This window comes from Humulus lupulus, chromosome 8 (assembly GCF_963169125.1).
Source record: "Humulus lupulus chromosome 8, drHumLupu1.1, whole genome shotgun sequence".
Lineage (NCBI taxonomy): Eukaryota > Viridiplantae > Streptophyta > Magnoliopsida > Rosales > Cannabaceae > Humulus > Humulus lupulus.
Genome location: NC_084800.1, coordinates 167,846,711 through 167,863,935, shown reverse-complemented (window position 1 = coordinate 167,863,935; position 17,225 = coordinate 167,846,711). Strand labels below are relative to the sequence as shown.

General features: G+C 35.1%; 2 protein-coding genes across 2 annotated transcripts; one reads left to right on the top strand and one right to left on the bottom strand.

The window, feature by feature from the left end:
• Positions 1-1,769: 1,769 nt before the first annotated feature.
• LOC133794623 (serine/threonine-protein kinase RHS3) lies at positions 1,770-4,987 on the top strand. The gene is made up of 3 exons (XM_062231951.1): positions 1,770-1,872; positions 2,430-3,485; positions 3,769-4,987. Exons 2-3 carry the CDS (start codon positions 2,515-2,517, stop codon positions 4,637-4,639), a joined length of 1,842 nt encoding a protein of 613 aa, XP_062087935.1. The 5' UTR covers positions 1,770-1,872; positions 2,430-2,514; the 3' UTR covers positions 4,640-4,987.
• Positions 4,988-8,944: 3,957 nt separating this feature from the next.
• Positions 8,945-9,586, bottom strand: LOC133796239 (uncharacterized). The gene has a single exon (XM_062233714.1). The coding sequence runs from the start codon at positions 9,584-9,586 to the stop codon at positions 8,945-8,947; it is 642 nt and encodes a 213-aa protein (XP_062089698.1).
• Between the last annotated feature and the right edge of the window lie 7,639 nt (positions 9,587-17,225).

Here is a 17,225-nt window from a genome sequence, read left to right as displayed (position 1 = left end):
AAGTCTCTTACGTTAACATATTGATGCACTTGTTCCCTAAGGATTTATTAATTATGTTAAAAAATTATTTTAATTATTTTTAAAATTATAGAAGTCAAATAAAATTGTATTTAATTAATAAAAAATGTAAATTAATTTAAATAATGAATTAAAAATATATATTACATTTTACTTAAATTAGTAAAATAAAATTTTATTCATTAACACATATATACTAAAATATTTTTTTTTCTTATTAATTAAATTAAAATTGTTTTATTGTATTAGTTTTTATGTTCTTAAATTAAAATTATTTAATTGGTTTGAGTAAGAACTATTACAATAACACAATTTAAATTTAATTAATAAGTAAAAAAAATATTTTAGTAAATATGTAAATATGTGTTAATGAATAAAATTTTATTTTAGTAATATATATTTTTTCCTTTTAAAAAAGTAATGTATATTTTTTTAATTCATTATATAAATTAATTTACATTTTTTATTAATTAAATACAATTTTATTTGACTTTTACAATTTAAAAATTATTTAATTTAATTTTTTAGAATAATTAATGAGTCCGTAGGGAACACGTACACAAATATGTTAACGTAAGAGACTTTTGCCTGAAAAATAATTAGGGACTTACATATTACTATATCAAAAGATCTGGAACTTTTGCCTTAAAAAAAAGATTAGGGACTTAAATGGTACTATATCAAATAATCAAGGATTTTTACCGCTAATAACTCATTTAACTTTTACTTAAATAAATTAAAAAGCAGCTACAAGTTACTTTTCATACATAATATAAACTACCAACCAAATTCAAAAAATAAGCTTGAAGTTAATTAACCAATCTTTTTTTAGAATGGTAACTAATTAGTATTTGATTAGTATCTTAAGCAATTAAATTATTGCTTTTGATTTTGGTGGCCGCAGGAAATATATGCTACACATATCAAAATAATCACCTTGAAGAGTATGTCACAATGATACTACTCTTGAGTCCAAATGATCAATAATGTGATGAGAATTTTATCTTAAAATTGTAGAAAAGACATAGAAAGAAAAGAAAAAAAAGAAGTAATATAATGTAACGGAAAAAATAATATTATTTTTGGAATTAAGATCGCTCAATGCAATTTAAGATGATAAAAAAGAAGTGCCAAATATAAATTTCTCAAACATTATTACGTAACCATTTTTATATATAAAATGATGAGTTGGGAATGTTTGGTAAGTTAAATAGGATAGAAAAGATTTTTTGTTTAGGGAGTTTGTAACTTTATTTTAGAAAAGAACTACAAAAATGGCAGATGCAATTGCATGCGAATAATATGGTATTGATCACAGAAGATAAAGAGTGAGATTGACCACCCACCAATTTAATAAAGAAGAGAGGATTACACGCCTCGCCGTTCATTCACGTAAGATCAGCTATGACCATTTCTTCTGTTTTCCTCTGCTCCCAGCTAAACACACATACATACATTCCTTTTATTCATTTTCATTCTATATAAAAATAAATAAATAAATAAAAAATGACTTTGCCTAAATGTAGTAGGTACTATAATTTTATCTCCATTTTTGTTCCATAATTTTCTCTCAATTCTCTCAGCTCCTGAAGATGGGCGGTTCTCCGGTGATGGAGTACCACCAGCTTCTACTCTTTCTCAATACTCAGTTCCCATTTTCTTTCTAACCAATCCGTTTCTCTTTTCTTTTCTTCTATCAACTTTTCTCTCCCATTTTCCCGGAAAACTTATTATTTTCTTTTCTCTTACATTCATGACAGCAAAAGAGAAAACAGATTCTAATGCTGTAATTTATCTCACAAAAGACACAGCTTGAACCCAAGAAAGGGGTCACTTTCTCATTGTCAATTCCTGGTTTGTGTGCTTTCTTCTTTTACTATCAATAATATTTGTTTTGAGTTTTACCCCTGCCCAGATGATTCAAATATATATATATATATATATTTATTAAAATCTCTTTGAAAAATAATTAGAATAACAAATGTGTCACATAAGAACATTATTTTTTTAATAACTTTGCTTGATATTTTTCATTTTAGTTTTCCAAACTTTGACCTTTTCTTTGTCTTTATATTGTGTGCCTCTCATATCATTACGTGCCTACCTCAAACTGGCTTGCATTTCTGATTTTCAAATACTCAACGCATTTTCATTATCATCACGCCCTTTAAAAATAATTATTCAAAATAAATAAATAGATACATAAATCTCTTTCTTTATATGATCACAAATATTAAAAATGATATGAACATATTTTGTTTCAGAAAGAAGCCTAACTTCTGTTAAGTGTATGTTAAGGTATTGTTTGGACTCGTTAGACTAAATTACTAGCCTTTTCCATCTCTATGTGCTAATTGTTTTAGAAAATACATTATTTGGATAGTAATGAATTTGAAGCATAATTTGAACAGGAACATTTGTTGAGGAGGGCTTTTGTATTGCTTTATCAATGTCTTCAAAGTCTGTCATGGGACCTGTCTCTTCTGAGGTAAGTATATGTATGTTATATATTATATATTCATGTTCGTGTTCATGAATTTTCATTCATTCTTAAAGAAAGTAAGGGGTGAGCCTAAAATCATGCAGATAAAATATGTTCCATCTCAGGATACCCCATTTGGAATTCCAAATCCAAAGAAATCACAGGTTGTTGCCAAGCATGACGTAGATTCAGGCAACTATCGCTCCCATGACAAAAAAGCTGAGGGAATAGTGAAACCAGGCGCCTATTCGACAAATACTTTGCCATATGGAATCCAGCATGGTAATAAAAATCCCAATTCAAAGCCAAATTTGACCATAATCCAGCCATCCAAACCCCAAGAAGTGTATCATGATTCGAAAGGTGTAACTGACTCAACAACCAACACTAAGTATAGCTTATATCCTAGCCCAAAGGTGTCTCCAAATTCTAATCTGCAAACTACCTCCTCAACTGGGACAGTAGTTGCTGCTGGGGAAATGCCTGCAAATTCTAAGACCAATGAGGCAAAGAGTACCAATACCTTAAGCAACCATGGCCAAGGCATGACCAATAGGGGTCGCAGTAACAGCTTAGAGAATTCCTCTACCCATTTTAAGCCTCACACTGGTGGTGATATAAGGTGGGATGCTGTTAACGCAGCTTCGAAAGGGTGCTCACTTAATCTCAGCAATTTCCGCCTACTCAAACGCCTCGGCTATGGAGATATTGGTAGTGTTTATCTTGTTGAACTTAGAGGAACCAAAGCTTATTTCGCAATGAAGGTGATGGACAAGGCATCGCTGGCTAGTCGAAACAAGCTCCTGCGAGCACAGACAGAAAAGGAGATACTTGGGCTTCTTGATCATCCATTCTTGCCCACTCTATATTCATATTTCGACACTGACAAGTTCTATTGCTTGGTTATGGAGTTCTGTAGTGGAGGTAATCTTCATTCTCTTAGACAGAAGCAACCAAATAAACACTTCACTGAGGAAGCTGCAAGGTTTGTCTCTTTGCTTTACTTTTACTTAATATGTTATTTTCTAATTGTCCTTTCCAATTCATTGTAATCATTCAACAAGAAAAGTTTTTCTAAAATTGGTTTGAAGCTTATATGTTTTGACAATGATATGATGTTACATATGATATAGCTGATTGAACAAAGCGTTCTTGTTGAAGACAAATGTTTCCCATTGATGATCACTTATTGTTTCTTATAATATTTCCATTCCTTTAAAAGTATTTTTTTTCCTGTGATGTTTCTAATGTTATTGATCCTTAAGCAGGTTTTATGCATCAGAAGTATTGTTGGCTCTCGAGTATCTGCACATGCTAGGCATTGTTTACAGAGATCTGAAACCAGAAAACGTACTAGTAAGGGATGAGGGCCATATCATGCTCTCAGATTTCGATTTATCGCTGCGTTGCTCAGTTAGTCCTACACTGGTCAAGTCATCCTCTGTCAATGTGAGTAATGGCGGTAACAGCGCAGCTAGTGGCATTTTAGATGATGAGTTTGCTGTCCATGGTTGTATGCAACCATCAACCTTCTTCCCACGCATCTTGCCAAGCAAAAAGAATCGAAAATCTAAGTCAGATTTTGGCCTCTTTGTCAATGGCTCCCTTCCTGAACTGATGGCAGAACCAACAAACGTTAGATCAATGTCCTTTGTGGGGACACATGAGTATCTGGCCCCAGAGATCATCCGAGGAGAGGGACATGGCAGTGCAGTGGACTGGTGGACATTTGGTATCTTCTTGTATGAGCTGTTACATGGAACAACACCCTTCAAAGGACCAGGTAACCGCGCCACACTCTTCAATGTTGTTGGCCAACCATTGAGATTTCCAGAAACGCCACAAGTCAGTTTTGTTGCTCGTGATCTCATTCGAGGCCTTTTGGTAAAAGAGCCGCAGAAGCGAATTGCATACAAGAGAGGTGCCACAGAGATTAAGCAGCATCCGTTTTTCGAAGGAGTTAACTGGGCACTGGTGAGAAGTGCCATGCCTCCTCATGTGCCTGACCCCATAGACTTCTCTCAGTATGCTAGCAAAGACGCACCATCTCCTGCAGATAAGAGAATGGCAGAAGTTAAAGGTGCCAAAACTAATAGTACTCCTGATGATTCTCCTTACATTGATTTTGAGTACTTTTAAGAGAAACATTCCTTCTTTTATTTATTATTTCATTTTAATTGAAAATATTGATCCTTGGAGGAGACTTTAAATGTACAAAAGAGGAAAAGTTGGAACCAAGTTAGCTGTATCAAATGTAAGTTTTATCAAAGAAGAAGTTTCATTGATTTGTTAGAGGAAAAAGCCAGTGTATTCTTGGCTTGGAAAGTACATCCCAGAGTTGTCTTTTGTTTCTTTTTTGTTTTCCTTTAATTCTTTTATTCATTTGTATTTTAACAAATTTTTTCCTTCTGTTTGTACACATTTGTATTTATAAATCAAAGCTAATGTTGATCGTTTTGTCAACATATCGAATATAGTTACATTAAATTCTTCTAAATTAGCTATGTACTCGTAATTTTGAAATTCAATGTTAGATTCATTAATGCCAACGATCTTTTTTAATGACATAACTCGAAATATGACAGAAAAAAAAAAAGCTTGCCTTCTTTCATAAACTGAAGTGATGATCTGTTTTGAACAAATTTGTGACAAGACCACTTTCAACAATTAGCCAATAAAAAAAAAGTCTTGAAACTTGGAGAATAAGTTAAGAAAAGGAGGAGAGGCAGTGCAACACCAAGAAGCATTATTTTTAACTTTGATCTATCAATGTTCTTATAAATATCAAACTTGAGTGCATCAATGTCTAAAATTTTGAGGTTTTAAATGCCGAAAGTTTGTTAATTTTCTTTAGGAAAATTTGCGATGAAACTCCTACTATAGGAATATTTGTATCACCAAAATTACAGCAAAACTCCACATTGTTAGTGTTTTAGTGTGGCGTCGCTCCCTATTAGAGTAAGAAGACTTATTATTCAGTCAAAAAGTCTCTGCAAAAGTGTGATAAACAGGGGACCAAATCAACTTAAATAAAGGCTGAGTAAGTTCTAAGTCAATGATAACAATTCTAACTAAAATGAAACAGAATTGGTTAAACCAAGAATGCTAACAAACCAAGCCTAACTAATTAACCATAAACTAAACTCTAATAGACCCCCTCAAGATGAAATGTACAAGTTTTTAACTTTCATCTAGGATATTAAGTCCTTAAAATGAGCCGGAAATAAACGTTTGGTGAGCAAGTCAGCTAAATTGTTCTTTGTAGGGACATGAATGAGTTTGATGCAGCCTTCTTGAATTTTGTCGTGGACAATGTGACAGTCTATGTCGATGTGCTTTATTCTCTCATGAAAAACAAGATTTTCTGATATATGGATTGCAGTGGTACTGTCACAATATAAGATAGCTGGATTGTTGTGAATGACTTGGAAGTCTTTGAGTAAGGCAATCAACCACGTTACTTCACAAGTAGCATTAGCCATAGCACGGTACTCAGCTTCAGCAGAAGAGCGGGACACAGTGGTTTGCTTTTTGGACTTCCATGAAATGAGAGATTGGCCAAGGAATATGCAGTAGCCTGAAACTGAGCGACGAGTATCAAGACAAGATCCCCAATCGGCATCTGAAAAAATTTTAAGACTGAAATCTGAAGTATAATTAGATTGAGCATGAGCACTTAAGTGGGGTGTAGAAGAAGAGTGAAAAAAAAAGGCCTTGGCCCGAGGTACCCTTTAAGTATTGAAGGATACGATGAGCAGCTTGCATGTGAGGCATTCTAGGAGAAGATAAAAATTGACTTAAATGATTCACAGCAAAGGAGATGTCAGGACGAGTTATGGTTAAGTAAATTAATTTACCAATAAGTCGTCTAAAAAATGTAGGATCAGATAAGAGAGGACTTTCATCCTTACTGAGTTTAGTATTTGGCTCCATAGGAGTGGAGGAAACTTTGGTGCCCATATAACCTGTGTCATTTAAGAGCTGCAAAGTAAAAGGGCGCTGAGATACAGAAATACCACTATTTGAGCGCCCAATTTCTAGTCCCAAAAAGAAACGTAAAGGACCAAGGTCCTTTAACTGAAAAACTGAGGTTAGTTGTTGTTTAAATAAGGAAACAACAGAGTCATTGTTAGAAGCAATAACTATATCATCAACATAAATTAATATAGCAATGAAGGTGTTATAAGTACTCTTGATGAACAAATAGTTGTCAGAATATGATTGTTTAAAACCATTTGAAATAAGATATGTGCTGAGTTTTGTGTACCATTGTCTTGAGGCTTGTTTTAAGCCATACAGACTCTTGGTTAATTTACAAACAACATTGTTTGGTAGAGGTATTTTGGGTTGATAACCCTTTGGTAGTTTCATGTAGACATTTTCATTTAAGTCTCCATGAAGGAAAGCATTGTTAATGTCTAATTGAGATAATGACCAATTTTTTATTGCAGCAAGAGCAAGTAATAATTTGAGGGTATTAAATTTTGCAACAGGGGCAAATGTGTCAATGTAATCAATACCTTGTTTTTGGGTGTAGCCTTTGGCCACTAATCTAGCTTTATACTTGTCAATGGAGCCATTGGCTTGATATTTTACTTTGTATATCCACTTGCTGCCTATGGTGTGATATCCAGGAGGAAGAGAAACTATTGTCCATGTGTTGTTATCTTCTAAAGCCTTGAGTTCTACAGCCATCGCTTGCTGCCATTCAGGTATGACAGAGGCAAGTTTGTAGCTAGTGGGCTCCATAATAGTATTGACAGCAAGAATGGCAGCCCGAAAAGATTCATTAAGCCTATCATAAGACAAAAAATCATGTAAGGAATGCGCAGTAGAGGTGGTTAGATTACAAACATAATCATCAAGATATTTTGGGCGTGATAGAACACGTCCAGAAGTAGATGAATAAGGAATAGGTGATGAAATATGAGAATCTTGTTGCTGATGTGAAGCTTCAGATTGAGAAGAAATAGGCTGTAAAGAAGAGTTAGTCCCTGCATTGGGAAACATGGATTGAGAGAACAAAGAATCAATGTTATGATGAGATAGATTATTTTTAAATGGAAAAATATGCTCATGAAAAATTACATCCCGAGAATGAAAAATCTGATGGGTTTCTATGTCAAGAAGAGTATATGCTTTCATTCTGGGAGGGTAACCAATGAAGATGCAAGGTTTGGACCTTGGAGAAAATTTATGTCGTTTACTATCTAAAGTAGAGGCAAAAGCAAGGCAGCCAAACACACGAAGATGATCATAACAAGGAAGTTTATTATGAAGTAATTCAAATGATGTTTTCTTTTTGAGAAGCATAGAAGGGGTTCTATTGATAAGATAAACTGCTGTATTGATAATATATGACCAATAAGGAAGAGACAACTGAGATTGAAATAAAAGAGCACGTGCAACATTTAAAATGTGTTGATGTTTTATTTCAACAACAGAGTTTTGTTGCGGTCTTTCGACACATAAGTGATAATGAACAATGCCTTTAGATGCATAAAATGTAGTAAGATTAAACTCTTTTGCATTATCAGTCCGAATACCTTTAATAGAAGCCGAAAATTGAGTGGCAACAAGGTTAAAAAATTGAGGTATAATGGTTTGAACTTCATATTTAGTCTTAAGCATGTAAACCCAAGTATATCTTGTGTGGTCATCAACAATAGTCAGAAAATATTTGTACCCTTCTAAACTCATGATATGGAATGCACCCCAAATGTCTAAGTGAATTAAATCAAAAGGAGAGACAGCCATATTATTTTGAGGATTGAAAGGTAATCTTTTTTGTTTAGCAAGATGACAAATTGAACACACAGTATCTTGAGAAGCATCTGAAAATTGTAAATTTTTATTGATAGCTTTTGAAACTTGTACAGAAGGATGACCAAGGCGAAAGTGTCATTGGTTCAAATTATTACATGTGGTGTTCAAAGTATTATTATGACTAGAATTAAGCACAGTAGTAGATATATGTGAAAGAGAAGAATTGGTAGAACCCGAATGTAATAAGGAATGATCTTGCTGAATGAAGAATAGGTTGCCTATTTTCTTAGCAATCCCAATCTTTGAAGTCAGCTGAGGACCCTGAAGAAAACAGTCATTATGATCAAAGAGAATAGTGTTAGGACTGTTGTGAAGATAGGCAGATATGGAAAAAAGATTAAACCGAAATTCAGGGATGTAAAGAACATCAGTTAATAATATGTCTTTGTTTACACGAACAGTACCAGATTTATGAATAAAAGTCTTATGGCCATTAGGTAAAGTAACATATTTATCAAGAATGTTATTGGTAAAAGAGATAAAAAATTTGGTAGAGTGGCAAACATGATGTGTGGCACCACTATCTACTATCCAAAAAAAAGAAGGAAAAGATACAATTTTACCAGTGATATTGGATACTTGAGGAAGAGTATCACTTGGGGAAGAGGTATGATGCAGCTATTGACTTAACAGAGCAATAAGTTGCTGGCTGAGTTCCAATTGAGATGATGGAATGATCGGTGCACTTGGTGAAGAAGTGGAGACAGAAACTTGATTAGTCTTCACAGAATCAGGTTTACGTCTATCACCATAACCCGGGGGAAATCCATGAAGGAAAAAAAATTTCTCCTTGAGGTGCCCTGGTTTGAGACAATGAGAATAGGTGGGACGCATCTTCTTGGTGCAAGAGGTAGAAGGTGGAACAGATGGAGGGACAACAGCAATGAATGTGGTGTTGTGAGATGGCCGAAGTCTTCTTTGATTTTCTTCTTGAATGATCATGGAAAAAACTTTTGAAAGAGAGGGGAATGGATCTATCAATAATATTTGGGCTCTTACAGCATGAAAATATTCATTCAAACCCGTAAGAAATTGAAGAACATGTTCTTGGTTAAGAAAATCAAGAGAATCAGCAGAAGCAGCACAAGTACATGGAAGTCTAGGGCGTAAATCAGTAATCTCATCCCATATAGCTTTGAGTTTAGTGAAGTAGGAACTTACAGAGTCATCACCTTGATGAAGGCTGATGAGAGAGGTTCGAAGATCAAAGATCTTAGGTCCGTTGCCTTGATCAAACCTGCTGTTTAGTTCATTCCACATAGCAGCAGCACTGTCCAAGAATATAATACTACTTTTGATGTCAGGGAACAGAGTGAAGTATCCAAGACATTACCATGTGGTTGCAGCGAAGCCATTGATTGAGAAGAGGATCATCTTCAGCTGGTTGAGGGAGAGATCCGTTGAGGAAAGGGAGCTTGTTCTTAGCCCGAATGGAAATCTTGAAATCCCTTCTCCATTGTTGAAAATTCTTGTCGGTGAGGGGAGGAGAGGCAAGAACAAGTGCCGGGTGATCTCCTGTGCTCAAGAAGTAGGGACTACTACCATCTTCATGGGCAGGTCGATCAAGAACAGAGAAAGAAGAGAAACGATTTGAGGCATGGATGGGAGAACTCAAAACCCTAGAAATTGGGGGTTCTTGAGGAGGAGCATCAGGATTCGGAAGAGAAGAATCATTAGCAGCCGTTGAGGGCTCCGGAAGAGGAGGAACGGGGCTTGTACTTCGATGACCGTAGCTCTTGTTCGTGCCATGGAAACAAAGGAAAAGAAAGGTCAGATGGTCACTGATACCATATTAGAGTAAGAAGACTTATTATTCAGTCAAAAAGTCTCTGCAAAAGTGTGATAAACAGGGGACCAAATCAGCTTAAATAAAGGCTGAGTAAGGTCCAAGTCAATGATAACAATCCTAACTAAAATGAAACAGAATTGGTTAAACCAAGAATGCTAACAAACCAAGCCTAACTAATTAACCATAAATTGAACTCTAATACTCCCTGGCCATCAATGGCGAGGTCCCATATGTCAAGTTTTCGGCAAAAGTCTCTAAGTAGTTGTTTTTATACAACGTAAATACTTATGTAATTTTTTGACAGATTTTGGTGAACTTTGTTGGGGAAAGTCATGTAGCTGCACCAAATTGGTCCAAATCATATTTTATTTATAAAATCATTAATAATCTATTTTAAAAACTCTAAATAATTTAAAGAGATATTGTGGCTAAACTCCCTATATAGTTCTACTTATTACAATTAACTACAGGTTAAAAAAAATTGTTGTTTAAGGTGTCCAACACCACATAAGGTAACACCCCATGATTGGTTAGGAATACCTCATAATACTTATTAAATTCAAATTAGTTGAACTGATATTGGATTACACCAATAGCGATATGCTACCTTCTTGTGGTGTTGGGCACCAATGATGCTCCTTAGCAATTCTCTTTAAAAAAAATTGACAGTGAACGTACTTAAGTAATAAATTTTGTTCCTATGTAACTCATTGTTATTAAGTGAGTGGTTAAAATTGAGTAAAATGTGTGTGAGAGACGCAACGACTTCTGATTAGTCAAAAACTAATATAATTTATTAAATATTGTAAAATATATTTTGAAATTCTGTTTTTAGTAATTACCAAATTAATTAAACCATGTGAATTAATTAAAGTGCGGAATGGTAATTAACTGTTTAAACAAATTGCAGTTCTGTCGGGACAGAATCCGAACTTGTCACGACAGAAACTGAACACAATAAAAAGACAGTGCAAAACAATAAAGAACACAACGAATTTTTACAAAGTTTAGAAACCCTTTCGGATAACCTACTCCTTGGGGCCACGCCCAGAGAATAAAACCAATTAATAAAGAATCACAAGTACAAAATATTGACTTAAACAAAACAAGACTCCCTCTTGAGATTTGCCGCAACTTTGTTGTACTTCTCTTCACTAATCTGATTTTGATTGAAACGCTCAACCACTTGAACTCCCTTCAATGGCCAGCGAGTGCTTGCATCCTCCTGACGCAAGGCTTGTAAAAATCTTCTCCCGAAGACTATAAAAGTTGTGTTCAAATTACAATGTGTATTCACTCATGAACGTGGTATAAATTCACCACAAAAACTATACTCTCATATTTCTACAAGATCATGTGAATACTATGATCTTGAATACAAATAAGGAACTCTCACAAATATTACAATACACTCACAAATTATGCACCAAAGAGTTCACTTTTTCTCATTGCCTTTAGAGCCCTATTTATAGAGTCATTTTTCGTGCTCATAAAGGCTGAGAAAGAATCTCCTAATAAAGGCAAGAATAATTGAAGATATTCTTGATTGATGAAGAGTTGCCTTTTTTAGAAGATGATGATCCGACAGATACAATTTTGGTGGGGACAGTTCAGACCTATGTCGGATAAAAAACAGCTTAAAATAGAAAGAACAATTAATGATATTAAAGATTCAATTTCCTAAATTTTAATTCTTGAGCTGCACGAAAATATACAATCAAATATTCCAGAAATGACTTTGGGTAAGTACTGAATATTTGCAAGATATAACTTCCCTTTATAATAAAATTGAGACAATATAAAGATAAATAAGGAAGCTAATAGAATCTGAAATTCACCAAAAGGGAAAGTGAATTTCTGAAAATTACAATAAAGAGAAACAGAAATTGATCTTTTAATTAAAAAGATTTCTATAAAATATGCCAATTTTAGGATTTACAATCTCCCCCTTTGGCAATTTTATAGACAAAACATATCTATTTTTAAAAGATCCCTGCAAAACACAAGTAAGTGCTTAAAATCACAAGAGTCACAAAATGACTCCCCCTGCCAAAATGAACCAGAGCACAAGATAAAACTGTTAACAAAAAAATGAGAAACAACAGGTCAATCAACAAAATCAAAGTACCAAAAAATAGAGTGACTCTCTCTCCCCCTCATTGTCTAAGAAAATGCCAAAGAACAAAGGAAACTAAACCAAAAGAAAGACACAACTTGTGTTCTTTTACATTTATCAAAAGCAAATAAAAATAGATCGAAAGGAATTGTAACCATCATGGAGCAGGAGAGGTGGATGCACTGATAATGGACAACGAAGCAAGAATTTGGCGCTGAGTATCCTCCATGAGAGTGAACCTGTCAGAAAGACTTGTAATTCCTGTCTGGACAGAAGCGCGATCAGTCGGGACAGCAGGAGTGTCAGTCACAACATTGCCAGAACCAGAACCAGCCAGATTAATGCCTTTGACCTTTCGAGCTGTGGACGGAGCATGGTCATCTTTGGTAGTGTAGGTAGGACCAACCAAAGGAGAAGTCAAGGTCTCATGAGACTTCTTCATAGGACACTGAGAGTCCAAAAGTTTGTAAATGACTTGTGGAAACATCAAGTGTTGACCCTTGCATTTGGCACCACTCAAGGACATGATTTGATCAAAAATAACAACAGCAAGATCAATGGCGACTCCAGTCCCAATTTTGAACAATAGAAAAGCCATGTCTTGAGTGATGGTAGAGGAATGAGTGGTAGGCATCCAATTAAACATGACGAATTTGAAAAGAGCACCATAATAGTGAGTGAGATCCGAGACTCGTATAGAGGTGCTTGGTTCCCACACCATAGCTTGACCAACCAACTCAGACAACACTTGATCCTTTGCAAACTCAATAGAATCATCAATCTCAACAGGAACGAGATTGAGGGCTTTAGCAATTTCAGAAGAACCAAACTTATACCAATGTCCCCTAACATACACTTTATGAAACATAAAAGATGAATGGTCTAATAACTCATCATTCAAATTTGCATAAAATTCTTTAACAACCCGAGGCACAAACCCATCAAACCCAGACAAGGAACGCAACCAACCCCTTTCCTCTAAGGTAAGTAAGACCCCAAAAACACGATGAAGAGCAAAAAAGAAAATTACGCTCACTAATAAAGTGACGATTCTCATAAAATTGCATCTTTTTCTCATTATCATTAAAACAGAAAGTAAGAGAATGAGCTTTGAAAGAACCCGAGGTACGGACATGAGCACCTTTTTGTTTAGGGAGTTTGGAAGACAATTTGGGAAATGCCAATAGTGTGGTGTCTTTTGGGTCAGATGCAACAGGAGAGGCTTCTGATGGGTCTTCTTCAGATTCAGTCTCCTCCGCCAAATCATCAAGAGGAACATCAGGATTTGGCTCGATCAAGGAAGGGTCCAACTCAGGCTGAGAGTTTTTCGTTTTAGGAGTAACATCCTCTGATGAGGTGCAAGGAGGTGGGTTGATTTTTGCCTTCAATTTAAATCAGGATAAAGGAGATGAATCAGAGATGGAGCTGGTACCTTTTGTTGGAGCCACTTTGGCCTTCTTGCCTTTCTTTGGTCCAGCAGCTTGGGTCTTGCGTTTTCCCTTTGCCTTGGGGATCAAAACATCAGGAGATAACGATGATTCAGAGTCATGATCAGATGGATCAGACACAACTTCAGTGGAGATTGATTGGGAATGACTTGTAGCCAAGGCAGGTTTGGCTTTTATTTGACCTTCGGAAGAGGCGAGTGGAACCGCTGAGGCTTGGATTTGCTGAGCATCCAGGTTGGGAAAGGTAACTCCTTTACTTGAAGCTCCAAGAACAGTAGATCCTATAGGATCTGAAAGAGCAAGAACCTTCTTTCTTGCTGTGGTTTTAGGTCGATGGCCTGTAGGAGGCGAGACAGCAGGGATTGATGCTGGGACGGGAAGAGTGGCAGTGGGAACTGACTCAGGAACTGTCTCTTGCTGAGACTTCGTAGATTTTGAAGATGAACCGCAACCTCAAGTCTTCATGGCTGCTAAGAATTAAACAAGTGAAACACACAAATAAAAAACCCTAAACCCTTTGGTTATAAGTGAGAGAGACAAACAAGAAAACACTGAGAATGAAACAACCAAAGTGAATCCGAATATATAGAGTATTCGGTGCACAAATGAGGCAAGTTCAAAAATGGGTAACCAAAAATGAGTAACCAGATTTTATGTGATAAATGCCAAAATATCTTTTTTTTAAAACAAATTCTTTCACACCTCTAAATTGGAAACTTTTTGAATATATTGAGATAAAACAAATAAATTGCATCAATTAATTTTTCAAACCTTTTTTTTTTAAAGAACATGGTTCAAAGCAGATTTTATTTTATCATTATTTTGTTTATTATTTTATTAAAAAATTGCCGAAAATAGAATATAAATTGCCATACCATATGTGTCCATGTAAATGTCAAGTCCTGTTCAAAAGAAACAAGATAACCATATTTTTCACAAATTAGAGAAATGAGTTATAATTCAAATACTAAGTGACCATAATTCGAAGAATATACCAATCACAAAACATATTTGAATCAATTCATTATATGTATGAGTCTTACAACCATCTTACACAGTCTAGTCAACAGGCATGTGTGTGTGCATGTGAAATCAATTTGGCGTTTCTTTTTGGCCTTTTAAAGCTAGGGTCATTGCCCATATTTGGCGATTGTAGCCTTTTTCAAATTGTAACCATAATGGAGGCTATAACTCTTATACTGATGGTAGCTCCTCTAATATAATTACTAATTACCTGGTACCAACTTACTCAGTGTCGGCTTTCACACATCAGTATAGGTAGCTCTTTTCCAAAATGGAGCCTGAAAAAGAAACTGGATTAAGGTATGCTCATACAAACATAATGATTTGATCAAATATATATTGGATGGTCTATAATTTTTCAAATATGGTTTTTTATTCCAAACAAAGTATAGGACTTATAATGATCATTTTCTAAAATACAAAAAATATGCTCATCAAATTTCTTCCAAACAGGACAAGAGATTTACACAAACACATATGCAAGGCAAGATAATCAATTTATTGGTAATTTCAAATAAAACAAACCCCCAAGGATTTCCTGAGGGAATCAAATCTGACCGTGTCTAAAGCTTTAGTAAAAATATCTGCAATTTTTTTGTTAGTCTCAACATATTCTAAAATCAATGTTTTGTTTTCAACAAGTTCCCTAATAAAATGATGACGAATGTCAATATGTTTGGCGCGAGAGTGCTGAACATGATTTTTGGAGATATTAATAGCACTTGTATTATCACAAAAAATGGTTAAAGTTTTAATATCAAACCCATAGTCTGCCAACATTTGTTTCATCCACAAAAGTTGAGTACAACAGCTTCCAGCAACAATGTACTCAGCTTCGGTTGTTGACAAGGAGATGGAGTTTTATTTTTTACTATGCCATGAGACCAAATTGTTTCCTAAGTAAAAACAACCACCACTTGTGCTTTTGCGATCATCAGTGTTTCCTGCCCAATCTGCATCACTATAACACACAAGGTTAGAATTTGTTTCTATGGAGTACTAAATGCCTAAATCAAGAGTATTATTGATGTAACAAATAATTCTTTTTACAGCAGTCACATGAGACTCCATGGGGTTCCCTTGGAAACGAGCGCACACTCCAACACTGTAACTGATGTCAGGGCGACTTGCAGTTAAGTATAGGAGACTCCCAATCATACTCCTGTAAAGAGTTGGATCAACTTTCTTCCCATTCTCATCTTTAGATAATTTGACCGTAGTACCCATTAGAGTTTTAGCAGGTTTAGATGCATCGAGTCCAAATCTTTTCACTATACTTCTTGCATACTTGCTTTGTGAAATGAAAATTCCCTCATCTGACTGCTTCACTTAAAGTCCTAAGAAAAAATTGAGTTCTCCTACCATGCTCATCTCAAACTCTTCCTTCATTTGTTTCACAAATTCCTGCACTAGAGAATCATTAGTAGAACCAAGCACTATATCATCAATATAGATTTGTGCTATCATAATATTTTCATCAACATTTTTGATAAAAATTGTTTTGTCTACTCCCCCTTTCTTGTACCCCTTTGAGACCAAAAAATGAGTTAGTCTATCATACCAAGACCGTGGGGCTTGTTTCAGCCCATACAAAGCTTTTTACAATTTAAAAACATGATTAGGATTGTATGGATTCTCTAACCCTTTGGGTTGTTCCACATAAGCTTCTTCATTGAAAAATCCATTTAAAAAGGCGGATTTTACATCCATTTGGAACAATTTAAAACCAAGAACACATGAAATAGCTAATAATAATCTTATGGATTAAAGTCTTGCAACAGGGGCAAATGTCTCATCAAAATCAATTCCTTCAACTTGAGTGTACCCCTGTGCAACTAGTCTAGCTTTATTTCTTATTATGGTCCCAAATTCATTAGTTTTATTTTAAATATCCATTTTGTACCTATAACATTAGTATGACTCGATCTAGGGACAATGATCCATACCTCATTCCTTGTGAATTGATCTAGCTCTTCTTGCATAGCATTGATCCATGATTCATCATTTAAGGCTTCCTTCACATTTTTTGGTTCCAAAGTAGAAGTAAAACAAACAAATTGAACCAAATTTACATACCTCTTTCGAGTGACCATACTCTCTTCAAGATTTCCCAAAATAAGATCAAAAGGGTGATTCTTTTTTACTGTGGTTGATGGTTCTCTTTGAATAGATTCAGAGGAAATAACTGGCCTTCTCTGTTTGCCCAGTTGTTGTTTCGACAGAATCAGCGTTTGATACATCAGCAGTAGCTGTTGTCACCTCCGAAGGTTGTATTGTCAGATCTGCCATTTCTTTATGATGTTGAACATCAATGAGCCTGTCAATTTCCTCCTCATTGGAGTACTCAGAAAAATCTTTTAAATCATCTATAACCACATTAGTTGAGTCCATAATAGTTTGGGTTCTCATGTTATAAACACGATAAGCCCTACTATTGGTGGAATATCCAAGAAAAACTCCCACATCGCTTTTGGCATCAAATTTGCCAAGATTCTCACGATCGCTAGGAATATAACACAGACA